Below are 21669 nucleotides of genomic sequence, written 5' to 3'. Positions count from 1 at the left end.
GCCACCCTCCTGTTCACAAGCATTTGGCAATACAAAAGCTCTGTCCCATCCCTAAATTTCACACACAGCATGTTACCTAACTTGATGGACCATTTTGTCCTATTTCTATCGACCATATCAAACAATTGCATTAATATGTGTGTTAGGTAACAGTTTTAACTTTGCCAAAAATTGAGACTGAGGACAACAATTCTCTATTTAGTAATTGAAAAAACCTAAAAAAATAAAAAAAAATAAAAACAAGAAGAAGAGGGTTATATTAAAATTATTTTAAAACTTTTTGAATAAAAATGAATACACAAATTAAATACTATAAATAATTAAATATTAAACCTACAGCACATTATGAGCAAAGATTGTGACGTGGAATTCCTGCCTAGTTGTCATCCCTCTATTGGCGCTCTCGCCTGTCCTTTTTATACATACACGCACTGGCAGTGTTTTCTCACGTCATCTCATCGGCTTCGGCCATTAAACTTCTTCGTTGGGCCTCGCCCTCGGTTTCCACGGGAAAGTTCTTTGATTGGCGGCGGTAACCGATGGCTTTCCGGCATGCTTGTGGTATGTGTCTCTTCGTTCTCTCCGCTTCCCCCTTGAGGCTCTCTGGCGCACTGTGTTTTTCGCCATTTTAGGGCTTCCATTTGTTAGTTTTAGCTCTAGTTTAAGTTTTAAATTAATTTTTTAGGAATTTGGAATTATTTTCTGCGGCGAGATCTTTTCATATGGCAGGGGTTTACGAAAACTGGGTTATAGCGAAGAAAGCAACAGAGTATACCACTTCCACCACTTGTTCGATAAAATGTCTCACTGAAAACTTATGTAGTGTTACTCGTTTCTTAATTTGACGATTGGTAGTTCTCTTTCTTGATATTTGGATCTTTGTTTCCTTTTGTCTTTTGGGCTTTGCTCCAACTAGTAAATTAAGCTATAGGATTGTAGCGCAATTTTCACGAAGTTGTTAGAGATCTAGCTTGATCAGTTTTATTTGTATGCTCGATCTGAAATAGCTAAAATTGCAGATTGATGCACCAGGTCTCTCCGAAAGATTCGTTTACTCTTATACTTTTGTGGTGCTATTGACCATTGGACTCTGGTTTTGGAGCACAGTTCGTTGCGAAAGCTTTTACTGCAGGTAATCCTCCTTTGAGGTGTCAAAAGATTACCTGTCCATGAAATTTGTGTGTGTGTGTGTGTGTGTGTGTGTGTTACCTGTTGCTGCATTTTCCACCCTCTCATCTCAGTTTTAACTTTTAACTAGTAATGATGCTGATTGGGAGTTCAAATTAAACCCTCAACTGATTATCGCTTTTGAGAAATTAAGAATCACTCGAGAGTATGGTCACTGGTTTCTTCTTCTTTCATTTTTATTTATTTATTTCTAAAAGACAAGCCACCCAAGAAGATTCGTGAGTTTCATTAGTAAATTAAGTGTGGCAACTGTATTGTAGGTTTTGTTTTTCTGATGATTTCTCTCCACAGCAAACCAAATAAATGTCTTTTGTTTGTGTTCTCCTCATAAGAATTGATTTGACTAATAAGAGATATGTAAAAATAAAAGATTATGGGGATGCCACCAATGTGTACAACAAAAACAAAAAAGTGCATTGCACACTCATTCCCCCCCCACCCCCCCCCAAAAAAAAAAAAAAAAACAAAACACATTACGCAAGTAAATTGGCCTGAAATAGGTTCTTTGCCAGGCAAAAGATCCACTGAATTCATATTCAGTCCCTTTTTTGTTGGTTAATGTGACCACTTGCCTTTTTTTAAACGTGATATCGTCTTCCTGATGCATAAAGGTGATTAGAGAGTGCAAAATGCATAAGGATTAAAAGTGAGGGTCTGCAAACTCAGGGAAAAATATACATGCTTATAGAACAATGTGATTGGTCAATTCGGGAAGATCTCAGAAACATAATTGCCTCTTGGAGGAAAGTTAAGAATTCAACAACAGTAACAAACAACAATCACAACCCTCTCTATTGACGGTTGGAGGAAAGGTAAGAATGACATGACAAATTTAGAAACATGCTTAAGCCATAGAGCTGCATAACCTCCCCATAAACAATTAAAATGGCCAATAGTTGATACCTAAGGAGCGCCGGTATATGATCTCATACAAAACGTGGTACTAATATAAGAAAATGTCATAGAAAGGGTCATGATGATATCATCATACAAGCCTTAATTCCATTAGGTAGAGGTCAAGTACATGAATTCTACCTCTCTATTTGTCTAAACTGATGACAAAAGTTCTAATGAATTTTATTCTTGGTGACAGCTACCTAATGCAATTCTCCTATTTTAGCTGGGCTTGGGACCTACAGTGATAAGGAGAAATACCTTGACACTAGAAAAAATCATGATAATAATAAATGTATATTTTTATACATAAGAAGACATTATTTTTTATTTTTCTCTTCAAGGAACTTTTTATTTAATTATATCAAATGGAGAAAATTATATTTTTCACATTTTTTGTATGCTGAAGAAATGTGAACAAACTGCTTTAGAAAACTTGATCCACACTCAATTTAGAAGGTTTCTTTGGCATAAAAACCATGGAGGAGTCTATATCAAGCACACAGAAGCGTTGATGTTGATTTGTTCTAAGGAATTGTGTCTAAATGCTTTGTATATTTTTTGTTTTTGCTTACCAGAAATGGGCAAGCTAATATTTTTTTAACAGTTCATGTTTGTTAGATTTTGTTAATCTAGTGTGTTATGGCCGAGTCTTATGGCCTATGTTGAGCTACTCTCTGTCTAATGTTTCTCCTCTCCCTAGCAGGGAAGGTTACCACAAAAAATGAAAAAAAAGATCTCTCATTCTTCTTGTCCTCTAATTATTGTGTGTACGTGTGTGTGTGTGTGTGTGTGTGCTGCTTGCAGTCTTCTCTCTCAATATCTTTGTCCTTGCTCTCATTTTGGTGAATTTGTTCTATTTCTTCCTCTTCACTCTTCAATTTCTCTGTTTGTCTATCTCTTCTTAACAAAAACAACAATATATCAAGCCTTAATCTTACTAGGCAGGATTGGCTACATGGATTCTAGCTCACTAATCGTCTCTATGGCATATCTTTTCTTCTTTTCTTATATATATAATAATCCTTTGTATGTCTATGCTTATATATATGTTTAGACATTATTTACATTTTCATGGATTCATAACTCTTTGTAGAAGCCTCAATCTCAGTTTTATGGTTTTAATTCCTATTATCTTGTTTTCTAATTTGGCTACATGGGTATTAAATAACTGTCACGACCCTAGGTTTTCCTATGGTTTAGAATGGGATTTTGAAGGAATTTGAAGAAGAAAGAACATAATGGAGGGAGAAAACAAAACAGAAAGAGGGAGAAATTGAGAAGAAAAGGGGAAGGGTTCTGATGAACACAGAGAGAGATAAGAGTGAGAGGGAAAACAGAATGGTTTCATTCAATTAATTCTTGCCCTATTCTCTATTCAACAACCTATTTATAGGCTGTTTACATCCTTGCAATTCTTACCAAACTAACACACTAACAAACTCAAGTAACTAACAAACTCTAGTACAATTACAACTACTGCCCTTTGGGTCATAACAATTCCTCCCTTCTTTAGAGGTTTCTTGTCCCCAAGAAACTTATTACAACTGTGCTTTATTCGTCACACGATTCCCACAGATTCTTCTCCTTTGTATTAGTTCTCTACTCTTTCCATGTTCAATAACTGTCCTGGGCATCGGTGGCCAGGCCTGAATTTATCCCCACATTTATAACATAATCCTAATTTCCTTCTCTGCTCTATAGCAGTTGATTTGGCTGCATCATGGCTTGGGTAAACTTTAGAATTCACATTTTCTTGGTTCCCCTCCAATGGTTGGTAGAACATAGGCTGAGTTACTATTGCGATAATGTTCTTACTGAAAATCGCTTCCAATGCAACCTCTTGTAACTTTGCCATCTCAGCAACCTGCTTACCGTCACAGGTTGCATCATCTTGACCATCGGCCCCAACTCCTCCTTAAAGCTGCTAATGAAGTTGGACACAAAATAATGCTCTGTTAGTGTTGGTTGTGAACTCCACATCAAGGATCTTATCTCCTCAAATCAAATTTGATAGTCGACAATTCATCATTCTTGTCTCAACTTATTAAATTCTTCAATCACATCTGTCATAGAATTTTCTCCAAAATGTTTGCACAGGTTTTCAGCAAACTCGGCCCAACTGACCTCAACTTTCCTTGTCTGAAGCCAGCCTTGATACCATGAATCAACCATATCATTAAGATAGGTTGATGCCAAATTGATTTTCCACCCTTCTGCTACATTGTAAAACTGAAAAAATCTCTCAGATCTATGAATCCACCACCTTAGTTTCACTCCGTCGAAAATCGGTATTCCCAGTCTTGGTGCGGGAGTGTACAGTAGAGGTTTGAGAATTGCTTCTTCCCAGAACATCTGGGCCCAAATTTAGAAGCTCCTTGGCCTGCTGCACTCCTGAAACTCTAGGGGGATTGCCATCGCCAAGCAGAATTGGATCAGAAACAGATCTTGGTGGAGATTTTGATCCAGAAGCTCGAGGGAGAATTTCGTCACTAGGCAAGACTGGATTGAAGACGGTCGTTGGTGGGAAATTTGTTGGTAAACGGATTTGAGGCAATAATGTTGATAGCATGTTGAACATGCTGTTTATTCTCTACCCAAATTGATCCATCGTCTCCTAATGCCTCTGCAATTCCCTTTGCATACTCTCTCAAGATGCAATGAGATCCCCCCCGCATGCTCTCCTTTATGGCCGAGATGTCCTCCCTACTGCGGTTCACAACCTCTTGAGTCCGTATCATCCCAATTTCCAATGTTTCCATCCTTGACTCAAGCTGTTTCATTCTCGTGCCTTCCACCATCTTACTTCTTTCTAGAATCTTTTTTTATCTTCTTACAAGAACCAACGGTGAACCACAATCTCCTGTGCTCACTTATCTCTTGAATCTCACCATGCAACATTCCTAAAATAGAGGATTGGTTATCGTTCTTAGCTTTAATCAAGATCGCTTCTTGAACCTGCGCCCACTTCGCGTCTTCCTTCTAGCCAAATCTCAAGTTGCAATTGCTGGGATCCACACTCTTAGCTTCAATCAAGATTGCTTCTTGAATCTATGCCCCACTTTGCGTTCAATTCCGAACCAAGATTGTCAGAATTTGCTTGAGTGTTAAGCTGAAGTTAACACCCAAGACGCATTGGAAATTAGTCCCACCAAGAATTGTTGGCTTTTTTTTTTCTAGCCCGCTTCGCCTTCAATTCCGAACCAAGATTGTTGAAATTTGCTTGAGTGTTAAGTGGTAGTTAACACCCAAGACGCACTGGAATCAATCTCACCAAGAATCGTTGGAATCTTGAATTCGTCGAAGTCGCCTGAAATCCCAGCTCAGCCGATTCCAATTTGTTGGCTTGCTTTATCTTCTGACTACTCACAACTTGATTTTCCGTTAGTTGCGAAATCCTTCAATTTTGTTCCAATCAAATTTAATACCAATAATTACCTGTTCTGGAAGGCACAAATCGTAGCTACCATTAGAGCCTTTGACTTGATCCAATTTGTTAACAAGTCTCTGCCTCTGCCTAAGGCCCTAAATATTTTTAACTATGGAAGTAGGAGGATCTGATTCACCGATCGTAAATCTAGTATACGCAACCTGAATTTGATGTGATCAACTTCTTCTCGAATAGCTCTTTTCTACGATGGACAAAGAAGTCCTAGCATAGGTGATACATTGTGAAACTTCTAAGGAGGTATGGTCTTTGCTTGAGACTCTTTTCTCACAACAGACAGTTGCTAAGTCATTTCAATTAAAGCAACAACTCCGGTCAGTTAAAAAGAACTCTCTTTCTATTAATGATTACATTCTGAGAATCAAAACTTTAGCACATGCTCTAGCTACTATCGGTGAACCCCTAGGTGACAAGGATACGTTGTTAGCGATTTTGAATGATCTTGATCATGATTATGAAACTATGTATCAGATGGATGTGATAAACTTAGAAAGTTTAATATCTCTTGTTAATGCATGAACAAAGATTAGCCAGTAAGAATTTATTTGATTTTTCTTTTGTTAATTTTGATTCTGCTACTACACCATCCATGAATGTGAATGTTGCCTCTTATGGATCTACATTTGACAGTGGCTACATTAATAATAGAGGAGGTTTTGTATCCTGTAGGGGTGGTTATATGAATAAAGGAGGCAGGAGTCGAGGTCGATTTGGTGGTAGATGAATATATTGCCAACTGTGTGGTAAACTTGGACATTTTGTTGACAAATGTTACCATCGTTTTGATAGGAATTTTCAAAGAAGTTTTGGTCAGAATCAAAGTTTTGGAAATTTTGATAGAGGTGGAGGTGGTGCTCAGTCTCAATCTGTAGAAATAGAAGTATTTTGAATATAGAATATTTTTTGTATATCTTAGAAGCTATGTATATTCTGTGTATATTCCTCTTTCCTTTTTTGTTATTTTCCTTTTGTATTATTCTCTTCCTCTATAAAAGAGAAAAGGGAAATCTTCATATTATTCTAAGAGATAGAGAAATATATTTTCTCAATCTTGTTTAGATAGTATCAGAGCAAGAATTAGGGATTAAATTACAGGCGTTCACTGTGAAACCCTAATTTCTCCTATTCCTCTGTTATACCCAAGCAGTGTCGTCGTCCTTCACCAGTCGCTTGTCACCTGCTACATCCTCAGGCTGCCGTCGCCCTTACATCTGCCGCCGCCTCTAATATCTGGCAATCCCGATCACTGCCACATCTACAGTCGTCGCTGTTCTCCAGTGGGTTCCTACCTCCGGAATGGCCGCGACCTCTTAGCCTCTCACGAAGGTCGACTTCCAAGGTTGGCTTCCATCAGTCACACCTGTCGTTGTCCTTGGTCGCGAAGGTCAGTGTTGCATCGCACACCAGAGCCGTCCCTATCTGTCGTTCGTGCTGCTTCTCCATCATGCATCAGACGTTTGCACCTGTTGCTATCACGAAGGTCAGCTCTGCATCGCACACCAGAGTCGCCCCTATCCTTCGTTCATGCTGCATCGCACAATCAGACGTCTTTGATCTGATTGTGTTGCTTCGTTCGTGTTGCCGTTTGGTCTGGCCCTCTATTGTTTAGATTGGGCAACTGGGTACCCAGATCCAAGTATCCAGATCCGTGGGTCACTGCTAGGGTGTCTAGATCCGGCCACTGTGTACAGATCTAGATCCAGCTGCTAGTGGGTCCTTGCTTCTGCTGCCCTGATTTGTTTGTTCAACCATCATGATTGACTCTACATCTTCAGTCACTCCGACCTAGCAATCCCAGTCTTCTCAAGACCAGTTTCGAGTTCCCCGAAGCTCTGACTCACATCGGTATAGATTACGACCATTCGTCTCAATGGTACCAATTTTCTGTGTTGATTGCAATCTATTCGTATGCACATTCGAGGTCGGGGAAAGATTGGCTATTTGACTGGCGCCACATCAACCCCAGACAGTAAAGACCCGCTATATGACATTTGGGATGCCGAGAATTCAATAGTAATGACGTGGCTTGTTAACTCCATGGAGAAAGAGATAAGTTCGAACTATATGTGCTTCTCTACAACATCCATGGAGAAAGAGATAAGTTCGAACTATATGTGCTTCTCTACAACAAATGAACTATGGGATGAAATCACTGTCATGTATTCCAATTTGGGGAATCAATCCCAAATCTATGAGCTCAACTTGAAACTTGGTGAGATTCGACAAGATAGTGATATTGTCACCATATATTTTAATTCTTTAAAGCGCATTTGGCAGGACTTGGATCTCTTCAATACATATGAGTGGAAAAACACAGAAGATTGCAAATATTTTCAGAAAATGGTCAATGCTAACTGGGTATTTAAGTTTCTTGTTGGACTCAATGTTGAGTATGATGAAGTCCAAGGGAGGATCGTCGGTAGAAATCCACTCCTGTCTCTTAGTAAAGGTTTTTTTGAAGTTCGGCGTGAAGAAAGCTGAAGACTGGTTATGTTGGGTAAGAAAAAAGAGTGCTGAAAGTGGGCTATCTGAAAATATGGTGCTTCGTGACTACTGATGCTAATGCTGGTGGACAGCATATTGTGGGTCAACGAAAGGCAGAAGAAAAACCTCGTGTTTGGTGTGATCATTGCAATAAACCATGCCATACTTGAGAGACCTGTTGGGTGCTTCATGGCAAGCCAGCCAATTGGAAGTCTAGATCGAAGTGATCCCAACCTACTGCCCATGAAGCTAATGCAGGACCATTCAACAAAGAGCAACTTGATCAACTTCTACGACTGCTAAAGCCTAATCTGTCCCCCGGTACACCCAATTGTTCTTTGGCCTATTCAGGTAGAAATTCCTTTGCCCTATCTAGCTTTTTTCAATATGTTCCATGGATCATTGATTCAAGAGCATCTGATGATATGACTGGTTTATCGCATCTATTCAACTCGTACATTCCTTGTTCTGGTAGTGAAAAAATAAGAATAGCCGATGGTAGTCTTTCACCTATTGCAAGTAAAAGTCTCATCAAACTTTCTGCCAATATTGATCTTCAATCAGTACTCCATGTTCTAAACTTGCCTGCAATCTTCTTTTTGTTAGTAAACTCTCCAAAGACTCTAACTGTCGTGTTATCTTTTTTGATTCCTATTGCATTTTTCAGGCCCAGAACTCGAGGAAGACGATTGGCAGTGCTAGAGAAATAAATGGGCTCTACTATTTGGATGGGGATGTCTTGCGTAATAAAAAAGCTCACGGGCTGAGTGATATTAGTTCTACTTCTGTTTCTAATCAAATAATGCAATGACATCTTAGGTTAAGCCATCCCAATTTTCCTTACTTGAAATATTTCTTTCCTACGTTATTTAAAGGAGTGGATCCTCCTATGTTTCAATGCGAGAGTTGTCATTTATCCAAAGATCATCGTGTTGAATTTCTTCCAAAACCCTATTGTCCTTCAAAACCATTCTATTTAATACATAGTGATGTTTGGGGCCCTTCTAAAGTCTCCACTTTGTCTGGAAAAAAATAGTTTGTTACTTTTATTGATGATCATACTCGAGTTTGTTGGGTTTACTTACTTGCACAAAAATCAGATGTGCCTAGAACTTTCAAGGATTTTTTCCATATGATTGAAGCTCAATTTAACACAAAAATCTGTATTTTTCGATTTGATAATGACACTGAATATTTTAATGAATCTTTGGGGGTTTTTTTTAAAAGAAAAATGAATTTTACATCAATCCATTTGCCGTGAAACTCCTCAACAAAATGGTATTGCTGAACAGAAAAATCAACACCTACTTGAGGTTGCTAGGGCCATCATGTTTTCTATGAATGTCCCTAAATACCTCTGGGATGATGCAATTTTAACCGCTTCCTATCTCATCAATCGTATGCCCATTCACGTTCTACAGTTCAAACTCCCTTACACTCTTTAAAAGAACTCTTCCCTCTCTGTTGTATATATTTTGAGTTATCCTTAAAAGTTTTTGGATACACTTGCTTTGTTTATGTTCCTCAAATATTTCGTTCCAAATTGGATCCCACAGCTGAAAAATGTGTCTTTCTAGGCTATACACCAAATAAAAAAGGGTACAAATGCTTTAATCTTGTCCCCAAAAAAACTTATATTAGTATGGATGTGTCTTTCTTCGAAACTCAACCCTACTTTCCCAAAAATCATCTTTAGGGGGAGCACATTGAGAAAGAAGATGATTTTTTGAATTCTAATGTTGAGGAGGATAATTACTTAAAACTCTATGATCCTCATTCTACCATGATTGGTGCTCCCCTCTACTCTGATAAGCAACTCAAGGATATAAATGTTTCAAACATTGTGGAACAGGGTATGTCTGGTTCACAGGCACCTAGCGTGATGGGATTGGAACCAGGGGGAGAATTATCACAAACGGATCAAAATATTCCAAAACTGGAGCTTCAGTTTTATACAAGAAGGCAAATCCTGAAGAATACTATCAATTCGAATATTCCTCTAACAATTGAACAATCGACGTCTTCGAATGATGGGCTTTCCGATAGTACTTCTTCTCATGGTAACTCTAAACTCACTCCTTCAGATTATTCTTCATTTGACTTGTCCGATCTTGATGTCCCTATTGTTACTAGGAAAGGAGTGAGATCTTATACCAAACACCCAATTGCTAAATACCTGTCATACCAAAAATTGTCCAATCATCATAAGGCCTTTCTTTCAAATATTTCTAACCTGCATGTCTCAAGATCAATTCAGGATGCCCTTGATGACCCAAATTGGAAGTTAGCAGTCCAGAAGGAAATTAGTGCTTTTAGAAAGAATGGAACTTAGGAGATTGTGAACAAATCAGAAGGCAAAACAACAGTAGGTTGTAAGTGGGTATTTATTATAAAATGTAAGGCAGATGGGAGCATAGAAAGATACACAGCAAGGCTGGTTGCTAAGGGTTTCACCTAAATATATGGCATCGACTATCAAGAAACATCTCCTCCAGTAGCTAAAATAAACTCCATTCGAGTTCTCCTTTCCCTTGCAGTGAATTTTGATTGGCCACCCCATCAATTTGATGTAAAGAATGCCTTCCTAAATGGTGATTTAGAAGAAGTGTTTATGGATCATCCACCAGGGTTAGAAAAGAGTCTCGGTACAAACAAGGTATGTCGTTTAAAAAAATCCTTGTATGGTCTAAAACAGTCTCCGAGAGCATGGTTTGAAAGATTTGGAAAGGCGGTGAAAAGGTATGGCTACATTCAAAGCTAAGCAGACCACACACTATTCTTCAAGCACGCCAACGACGGTAAGAAAACAATCTTAATTGTCTATGTAGATGATATAATAATAACAAGTGATAACAAGAGAGAGATTGAAGAGCTTAAGAGGAGATTAGCTCATGAGTTTGAGATCAAGGTCTTAGGTCCTCTAAAGTACTTTCTTGGGATGGAATTTCCAAGATCTAAGAAGGGATCTTTGTCAACCAACATAAATATATTCTGGATTTACTTAGTGAAACATGAATACTTGGGTGTAAGGTTGCTGAAACTCCCATTGAACCCAACTTAAAACTTCAACTTGCCGAGACCAAGAATGTGGTAGAAATGGAGAAATATCAAAAACTTGTGGGTAGACTTATCTATTTATCCCATACTCGACCAGATATAGCCTTTGCTGTAAGTGTTGTAAGTCAATTTATGCACTCATTTAGTTCACAACATTTTGAAGCTACCTACAGAATTCTGCGGTACCTAAAGAGACCCCCTGGGAAAGGTCTACTTTTTAGAAAACGTAGACATCTTCATGTAGAGGCTTATACAAATGCAGACTGGGCAAGCAGTATAACTGATCGAAGATCTGCATCAAGGTACTGCACCTTTTTAGGAGGCAATTTTGTTACTTGGAGGAGTAAGAAACAAAATGTGGTGGCCAAAAGCAGTGCTGAAGCTGAATTTCGTGCAGTTGCCCATGGTATTTGTGAGGTCATGTGGATAAAGAGGCTTCTATCAGACTTGAGGATCTCCACTTCCCTTCCAGCTAAAGTTTACTGTGATAATAAAGCTGCAATCTCTATTGCTCATAATCCAGTTCTCCATGACAGGACGAAGCATGTAGAGGTGGATAAACACTTTATTAAGAAAAAAATTGATAATGGAATAATTTGTATGCCCTACATTCCAACAATTGACCAAGTGGCTGACATTCTTACAAAAGGAGTACATAGAACTCAGTTTGAGAAACTTGTAAGCAAGCTTGTCATGGAAGATATCTTCAAGCCAACTTGAGGGGGAGTGTAGAAATAGAAATATTTTGAATATAGAATATTTTTTGTATATCTTAGAAGCTATATATATTTTGTATATATTTCTCTTTCTTTTTTCGTTATTTTCCTTTTATATTATTATCTTCCTCTATAAAAGAGAAAAGGGAAATCTTTATATTATTCTAAGAAATAGAGAAATATATTTTCTCAATCTTGTTTAGACAATCAGATTCACATGTTTTTCTAGCCAATCCTAATGAATCTAATGAAGCTTTCATGGCTGATTTAGGGTCTACCTCTTATGGTTATTTACCTCAATCTATTGATCCTTAATCTCAAGTCTCACCTCATGGAGAATCTCTTTGGTTTGTTGACTCTAGAGCAACTAACCATATTACCACCAATCTCAACAATCTTTCTCTATCCTTTCCATATCTTGGAAATGAAAAAGTTGTCGTTGGTGATGGTAAGACATTACCTATTTCCAGTGTTGGTGTTAGTCATTTACATACTCAAACTCACCCTAGCTCCGTCATTTCTTTACCTAATGTACTTCATGTTCCTCATGTGAAGAAAAATATTCTTAGTGTATCAACTTACAAAAGATAATAATGTTGTTGATAAGTTTAATTCTACTTCTTATTTGATCAAGAACAAGGACTCAGGGCTGGTTCTACTCCAAGGAACACTTAAAGATGGCCTATATCAACTCGTACCAGCATTTGGTCATGTTGTGTCCGGTTCCAAGACTATTCCTTCTTTTAAGACTTAGAAGTTACTACTACTTTTCCTGTTTCTTCAAATAAATGTACAAAATAGTATATGTTCTCTCTAGATCTATCATCTAGCATAAATGTAGCCCAAACACATAATGTCAGGCAGTAGTGGCATGTCAGATTAGGGCACTCTGCATCTCATGTACTACAACATGTTTTGAATAAATTTCGTATTTCTTATTCCAAATATGATATTTCATTTTGTGATTCCCGTAAAATTGGCAAATTACATCAACTTCCATTTGATCATTGTCCCATTACAACAAAACAATCTTTAGAATTGGTTTATTCTGATGTATGGTGTCCAACTCCTGTCCCTTTTAAGGGTTATCGTTACTATCTTATCTTTGTTGATGTCTATACAAGATACACATGGCTATTTCCTTTGAAGTTGAAGTCAGATACCTTACCTACCTTTATGAATTTTCACAAGTTTGTTGAGTTACAATACAACTCAAAACTAAAAGCCTTGCAAATTGATAATGGAGAATTTAAATCACTTTTACCCTATCTTCAAGCCTGTGGCATTCAGCCTCATTTTACATGTCCTTATACATACTAATAAAATGGTGTTGCTGAAAGAAAACATCGAGAGATGGGTCTTACTTTGTTAGTCATGCTCATATGCCTTTAAAGTTTTGGGTAGAAGCATTTTAAACAGCTATTTGCACTGTAAACCTTTTACCTTCTGCTGTTTTGAAATCCTGCTCTCCATTTGAGTTACTCTATCATAAACAACCTAACTTCATTGATCTTTAACCTTTTGATGCTCTTGCTTTCCCTATCTTCGACCTTATAACCGACACAAGTTTGATTTTCATTCTTCCAAATGTGTATTCCTTGGTTATAGCCATGTTCAAGTGGGTTATAAATGTTTACATGCTTCAGGAAGAGTATATGTCTCTTGACATGTTAAATTTAATCCAGATGAGTATCCATATCCTAGCTTGTTTTTACCCTCAGCTTGTTCCTCATTTGTAGTTCACTCTCATGGTACTTCAACTTCTATCTTTCATTTTCTTCCTTCTTTATCTTCTGATGTTCCTCGAGTAGCATAGTCTTTAGTTCCTTCCTTGTCACCTTTCGATACTACTGATTCTGTTTCTTCTCCTATTATGTCTCCAGATCCTTCGTCAAATCAACAATCTTGTCCACCTATTCAACCTCATATTTCTAAACATAAAATTGCTCTAGCACCCTCTATTCATCCTATGATAACTCGATCTAGTCCAAACAGCCTGTTACTACCTCTCATCATGTATTAATGAGTACCTTAAAACCTAATTCAATCCATGAGGCTCTCTTAGATCCTCATTGGATTACGACTATGAAGAGGAATTTTCTGCATTACAGCACAATCATACATGGGATTTAGTTCATTTTTCATCTGATATGAATCTTATTGGCTGCAAATGGGTATTTCAGGTCAAGTATAAATCTGATGGTTCAATTCTAAAGTATAAGGCTCGTTTGGTAGCTAAAGGTTTTTTTCAAACCCCTAGAATAGACTATGCTAAGACTTTTAGTCCTGTTGTTAAGGCTCCCACCATTAGAAGTTTATTTTCCTTGACAGTCTCTTTTGGTTGGGACATTTAACAAGTGAATGTTAATAATGCATTTCTAAATGGAGACCTAACTGAGAATGTATACATGTCATAGCTTGAAGGCTTTGTTGATTCCAGATTTCCATCCTATGTTTGTAAACTGAAAAAGTCACTCTATGGTCTCAAACAAGCACCTAGAGCTTAGTACACCAAATTAAGAATAGCTTTGCAAAATTGGGGTTTTGTCCGATTTGTTTCAGGTACTTCTTTGTTTATTAAGAGAACCACTAAAGTTGTATTGTTCATATTGGTATATGTTGATGATGTTCTTGTCACTGGGGTCTGATCTTATTGCTCTTAAGGCATGTATTAATGATTTGGACACTTATTTTGCCCTCAAAACCTTAGGTTCATTCAATTATTTCCTCGGTTTTGAGGCTCATAGAGATGCTAGTGGTATGTATCTTACTCAATCCAAATACACATTGGATTTGTTGAAAAATGAGGGAATGCAAGACTGCAAGCCTTGTGAGACACAAGTGAATCTGTGCATTTCATTAACTGATGAAGGAGGTGATTTTTTTGATCCATCACTCTATAGAACCATCATTAGTTCTCTTCAATACTTGGCCTATATCCGACTAAATATTGCATTTGTGGTTAATAAATTGAGCCAGTTTTTGTCTTCTCCTAAAGTGCTACATTGGATGGCTTGTAAACGGCTACTTCTATATCTCAAGGGCACAATAGATCTGGGTTTGCTGTTTGCATGTACCTCTAATGAGTTGTCCCTAACTACTGATGTAGATCATGTTGGTTGTAAAGTAACTAGGAGATCCACTAGTGGATTATGTGCATTTCTTGGCCAAAATCTGTTGGTTTGGAGTTATAGAAAACAGTCCGTGGTGGCACATTCTGTGGGAGAAGCAGAGTATTGTACAGTTGCACAAGGCGTAACTGAAATCATGTGGTTAAAATCTTTATTTTCTTAATTGGGATATCTAGTAGCCCTTGTTCCAATCTTATGGTGTGATAATCTAGCATCAAAGAGCATAACAGAAAATCCAGTGTTTCATTCACGTACCAAGCATATTGAAATAGATGTGCACTTTGTTCAAGATAAGGTGGAAAATGGAGAGATTGAAATTCAGTATGCTCCTACTCTATATCAAGTGGTAGACATCTTTACCAAAGGACTGTCAAGGGACAGGTTGTCATTCTTGTGCAACAAACTTGGACTCAGATTATCTCCAATATACTCTCATGTAGCAGCAGTGTCAGACAAGACAAAGACTATCTGTTCTAACTCTGTCAGGAAGTCTAATTTGAGGGGGAATGTTGAAGAGATTGATGCTGACTAGTACCATTAACTGCTGTAATTAGTTATATTGTTTGCTATATTGTTTGTTGTATTTAGTGAAGGATTAGTTTAAATAACTAAGTTGGTTAGTCTGTTTGCTGTTAAGGATAGCTGGATATAAATACTTCAGCTATGCCTGATTTCATTTGATTAATTCATTGATCAAGGTATTTTCCAGAACTTCTCTTTCTCATTTTCTCTTTCTGTATTTTCTGCTTCTTCATTTCACATCTGAAACCCTAATTACAGAAGTCGCTGCACTAGCCAACTTCAATCCACTTCCAAGAATGGGTGGCTTTCGATTTGCAAGTGACTATCTCCTCTGTTGCAGCTTCTCGAAATCACCTTTGATCAGCTTCCGAGGACAGCCTGGCTCGTTCCGACGGATCTGCTACTGGATTTTGCACCCGGAAATCGTCGGAATCACAACTGGAATTAGTCGGAATCACAGCCAAGAACTATTGGCTCTAATACCAATTGTCATGGCCCTAGGTTTTCCTAGGGTTTAGAATGGGATTTTGTAGGAATTTGAAGAAGAAAGAACAGAATGGAGGGAGAAAACAGAGGGAGAAATTGAGAAGAAAAGGGGAAGGGTTCAGACGAACACAGAGTGAGGGAAAACAGAATGGTTTCATTCAATTAATTCCTGCCCTATTCTCTATTCAACACCCTATTTATAGGCTGTTTACATCCTTGCAGTTCTTACCAAACTAATCAAACTAACACACTAACAAACTCAAGTAACTAACAAACAAACTCCAGTACAATTACAACTACTGCCCTTTGGGTCATGACAATAACTTGCTACTTTCTCTTTATGTTCCTGCCCTTTTATGTCTAATTCTCTACCCCCTTCCTGCCTTTTTCTTTCTCTTTATTTTGTTTGCTTCTCTTTCCTTTCTACTAGTTCTATGTCAGATATGTACCCATCTTGATGAATGTCATGACTCAATGTCAACTTCCAAGATCCAACTTATGTATATTGTACTTATCTACCCACATGATGCTCCTTTAGACATAAAAGGAGGAAAAAGGATGGTGATCCTGGATCCTTTCAATCAAAGATTGTGTTATTGTTAGGACTTCTGCTTTTCCTTTAGTAGTTAAACCTTATCCTGAAAAACATGCTTATTTATTGTTGAAAGGTCGAATTGGTGCAAATTGTATGCATGGCTTTCTATTAAATGGAAGTAATAATTTATGTTTCTTGCTAGGTTCCTTTTTCCACTTATTTCATATGGGACACTCAGGATAGTAATTATCTCTACACCTCTAATCGGTAATTCCAAGCTTAATGTCACTAATGTTTGCGTTCCTGTCTTAGTAGTTTATTGATTTAGGCGACATTCAAGTGTTGCCCGGGGAATGCCCAAGCTTAAGTTACGATACTCTGATAAATATATTCAAGTTTGTGTCCTCTTAAATTTCCCGCCAAATAATAATAATAATAACAACAACAACGATAACAATAACAACAAAAATAATAATAGAGATGTTTTAGCCAAGTTGATTTTTGTTCTGGCATCAATTGCACAAACTGGAGTCTTTGAATTTTTACAGTTTACCAGAACAACCAGCAAAGTCATTTCAGGAAATATTGCATCAGTGGCCTAAAAATGAACTTTTAATTACTGCGTTATCTAGTTTGTTTGTAATTGGGCCTCCTGAACGTGTGATGCTTAGGCTTTAATATTCTTGAATTTCCAAAAGGCTATTCTATCAAGTTAGACCGTGACAGCCGTTTAAGCCTAAATTAGTCTAATTTGATTTTGCAGATTTCATAGAGATGCCCAACAGAATTGCACAAATTCGACTTGTAAGTTCACATCCCGAGGTTTATGAACCATGTGATGATTCATTTGCACTGGTTGATGCGCTCCTAGCTGATCGAACTCACTTGTTAGAGCATCGACCAACTCTATGCATGGAAGTTGGTTGTGGTAGTGGATATGTTATTACTTCTCTGGCGCTTATGCTTGGACAGGAGGGTTCTGGGGCCTACTATATTGCAACTGATGTCAACCCTCATGCAGTGAGGGTGACCAGTGAGACATTGGCAGCACATGGGGTTTGTGCAGATCTGGTAACTGCTGACATTGCATCTGGACTGGAGAACAGACTGGCAGGATTGGTAGATGTTATGGTTGTGAATCCACCTTATGTGCCAACACCTGAAGAGGAAGTGGGTTGTGATGGGATTGTCTCGGCATGGGCTGGAGGGGAGAATGGACGGACTGTTATTGATAAAATATTGCCTATTGCCGACAAACTGTTGTCAGACAGGGGCTGGTTATATATGGTTACTCTTACCGCAAACAATCCCTCAGAAATATGCCGTCAGATGAGGAAGAAGGGTTATGCCTCGAGAATTGTTGTGCAGAGATCAACAGAAGAGGAGAGTCTCCATGTAGTTAAGTTTTGGCGAGATTTTGATGCTCAAGTAGAGGAAAATGAGACGGGGACGCTGAACAAAAAAGCCCCTGTTGGGTTCCTTGATTCTCTCCTTTCACAAGTTTTTGGATTGTCATTTTGGAGGCGCAATGATGGTAATGGTAGTTGATACCAAAATGGGAACAAAGATATCTTTGTTCCGAAAGAATGACTGTTTTCTGCTTTTCCAAATTTCTGCTTCATTATTACTGATTTTAGGACTCGGAGAGATGACACTTTTCTGGACACCAATTCACTCAATTGATCGTGCTATATTAAGAAACACTTCAATGGCTACCTTTGGCTGTTTTGAGGTTCTATAGTCGTGCAATACATGACATGGCACGAGTTTTTTGCTTCAGCCTTGTTTGATGACAGCCTCATGGTAGGGCTCCATGAGCTGCACTATGGCTTGAACCTACCTACAACATGAAAACTTCTCTCCAAGCAAAGCATAACAGTGAAGATGCTGCAATTAATTTACAAGAACAGGGCGACAATGATTGTCTAAATCTGCCTCTTCTGCTTCTCCTTTCGCCTGTATTTGGAAGCCATGGGTTGTAATAAAGAAGTTCCGTTTTGCTAGCAATTATAATTTTGCTCTTTTTGTGACGAGTATGTTACATATATTTAAATTGTAAAAATAATATTTTTTACAAATTAAAAAAAAAAAAAGTGGGGTGTATATATTTTTAAATTTCTTATAGGGTAAAGAGCTTGTGGTGGAGATGTCTTTTTAGATGCATTATGAACGGAACGCTATCTTTGTTAGGATAGGATAAGGAATGAGATATAAAAAAAAGGATTGTGTTATTCAAGGGATAAATTATTTATTTAATATTATAAGAATATCATATAAACGCAAAACATTAGTTACATAAAATATTAATCTAATAATTATACAACTACAAATGTAACAAAATAACTTAAAATATCTGGTAAAACAGTATATTACATGCATGACGTGATTGTTCAATGGATTACGATTGGCTGCTTGAAACAGCACTGATTTTTGTGACCTTACACGTATCTCCATATCGGAAGGCCAAGCTTGAAATTGACATGTTACCACCGCCGCCCACAGTTCCATATATTCTCTTGCAATTTGTCAAATGAAGGGCGGGCGGGCGGGGTGAAAACAGATCTTAGATTTATCAAATCATCCTGGTTGTCATGATCATGAACTTTAACCACTATTTTTTTATTTAAATATATGAGTTGAAGATGAGTTTTAAATTTGGCACCGAAGTAACTACATAAAAAAGATGAAATTTTTAAATAAAACGTGTTTAAAAAAATTGATACTAACAATCTTGTAATAGAATCGGGAATACTACGGTAACACATGCATTCTCCCACCATATATTTTCGTGTTTCTCGAACCCATCAAAATTAACACCATATGATCTGAATGCAGATTCTAATTTAATTAATTAATTAAATTGCTTCGTTTGCCTTCTTGCTAGCTACCTGCAGATCCATGTCACGCGTGGGCGGCCGCCGTGCAGGGTGGGTGGTACGGAGCCACCAGTCTCCCCGGAATGTCGGGTGGCCAGGGCACAGAATTTGTTGCATTACATGTTCTCTCCAGCTGTGCCCCATGGATTAATGCTGCTTGATGTTGATAGACAATTTACAGAGGATCACAACACATGATGCACCGATGGAAGAAGCAGGCAGGGAATGAAGAAGAGATGCAGGAGCAGGAGCAGGAGCAGGAGCATCATCTCTCCACGATTCTTCAGTTTAGTAGGATATTGCTCCGCCCCTGGCCCAGTACCAGTCTCGTGCTATTCATTTTTGGCATTGGTGTGGATGTCGGGATTAGGGGTCTCAAAAGTAATTATCATTTAGTGTGCTTTTAATCAGATCTGAGGTGTGAAACCATCCATAAATATATATATATATATATATAATTGGCATAATTTTAATTAACCTCGAGCTCTTAATTAGGGTGATAATTATTGAGAATGAGGTCCTTATAAGTTTTAGTTTTTAACGATTTTTCTTTACATTTAAGTAAAATTTAAGAATATAGGAGTTAACGATATTATTATTAACGATTCATCAAAACTAATTATTTACACAATAAATAATACGATATTTATGAAAATACGTTACAAAAAACTTAGTGTTGTGGCTCATTCAATACGTAATTAGGGGAGATTTTTTATTTCTTTTTATTAATATACATAGAGAATCTTTAACAGTAACTTGATTAACTCTTCACTTATTATAATAGAGAAGAGAGAGAATGGGTGGGCCCTGGCCCTTGCTCTTATTTAGTACCTTAATATATATGGGTTGCTTTGCTTCTCAATTGAATTAAACTCTTGTTGTTATTTCAATTAATTAAAGTTATTATTAAAACCCAAATCTTAAGGATGCGTACTGTAAGAGCATAGCAGTTGTCTCATGGATAAGTGATTGCGTAATTGCTGACAAGATTGTTGCTTGTGGGCAGACGCCTTTGCTTTGAAAATATATTATTTTGTTGGGAAAATTGCCCCCACATCTCACCAAGTCCCTAAATTACATATCTTTGGTTTGGTTTGGTTTGGTTTGCTGGACTTGGAAGACATTTTGGATATCCATATATATATATATATATATCCTGTTAATTAATTTGACTTTAAATTAGCATTATCTTAAGATTGGATCTCAGCTTAACTTAGGAAGGAAAAGACCATTGACCCGGCCGTTTCATATATATATATAAATATAATCACGGTCCAACATTAGTACTCTCCTAGCTTGACAATATTATTAACCAATATCCTTAATTACAATGTAACTTCCCGAATTACATTTGATTAATCTTCATCACGTGTGTTCTTCATTTTTCATTTTCTTATTCCACATATATATATTTCTACACAAATTCTAGCTAGGGGTGCTTGTGGGTTATGATCAGTTGGTTTGTATTTTTATGTAGATTTTGACTTAAACCCAATCGTGATTTATATTTAAACACTTTGAACTTCAAATTAACCCAATAATAAAAAAATTGGGATAGAATCAAGTCGGTCCCGTCTTAAGTTTTAAAATCTGCAAAATTGCATCAAAAACTTTATAATCGGTGGAATCTAAAAGTTAGTATTACGTACTACTACTTATAGTAAACCGGAGTTTAACGTAAATTAAAAAACAAATTAATGACCATTTGGGTACAAAACAAACATATTTTAATCAAATAGAAATTGAAAAAAACACACAATTTTTAGAGAGAGAAAGAGGGCGTTAGTATTGGTTGAGTTGGATTGGGGTCGTAGACTCTGATGATCTAATTAATTCAATCTGACCCAACTTCGATTGAATTTAAAAGGTAGAATTAGAATATATAATAAAATTTGAAAAAATAACAACTAATTAATTAAACCAACTCAACCTAGCTAGCTAGCTAGCTAATTACAATGATTTGATTTTATTCTCAAATCTACGTACTCCATCATCTGTTGATTAACCAAACAAATCATAAAAATGACTAATTAATGCCTCCATTGTTTGAACTTATCTACTCAATTTTATATATATATAGTCACCATACACTAACAATGAAAAAGTTTTGATTAATTAAAATCACCGAAGTACAAAATTAATTAATGCTCTTCGATTGACATTATTGTTCCTTTTTTATCATGTATGTCTGTCTGTGTGTGACACACAGAAAGAGAGAGGAGACACAAAATTCAAACAAATTAATGAACCTTGATGATGAGGCAGAAAATTCTTCTTTAATTATCTTAATTTTGAAGAAACAGCGACAGAGACAGAGAAAGAGAGAGACAGA

At 37.2% G+C, this 21669-nt stretch overlaps 1 protein-coding gene across 6 annotated transcripts; it reads left to right on the top strand.

The window, feature by feature from the left end:
* The first annotated feature begins 525 nt into the window (after positions 1-525).
* LOC127794491 (uncharacterized) lies at positions 526-18176 on the top strand. Of its 6 annotated transcripts, none has more exons than XM_052325630.1 (4): positions 543-561; positions 1020-1132; positions 15699-16059; positions 17225-18176. In XM_052325630.1, the coding sequence occupies exons 3-4, from the start codon at positions 15960-15962 to the stop codon at positions 18007-18009; spliced, it is 885 nt and encodes a 294-aa protein (XP_052181590.1). In that variant the 5' UTR covers positions 543-561; positions 1020-1132; positions 15699-15959; the 3' UTR covers positions 18010-18176. The 6 variants fall into 6 exon arrangements, with proteins under 6 accessions (XP_052181592.1, XP_052181590.1, XP_052181591.1 ...); XM_052325631.1 differs by having other exon boundaries at positions 546-561; positions 15781-16059; XM_052325632.1 differs by lacking the exon at positions 15699-16059 and having other exon boundaries at positions 526-561.
* Positions 18177-21669: the final 3493 nt, after the last annotated feature.

This window comes from Diospyros lotus, chromosome 2 (assembly GCF_014633365.1).
Source record: "Diospyros lotus cultivar Yz01 chromosome 2, ASM1463336v1, whole genome shotgun sequence".
NCBI classification, from domain to species: Eukaryota; Viridiplantae; Streptophyta; class Magnoliopsida; order Ericales; family Ebenaceae; genus Diospyros; species Diospyros lotus.
This window is presented reverse-complemented; position numbering and strand designations above follow the sequence as displayed.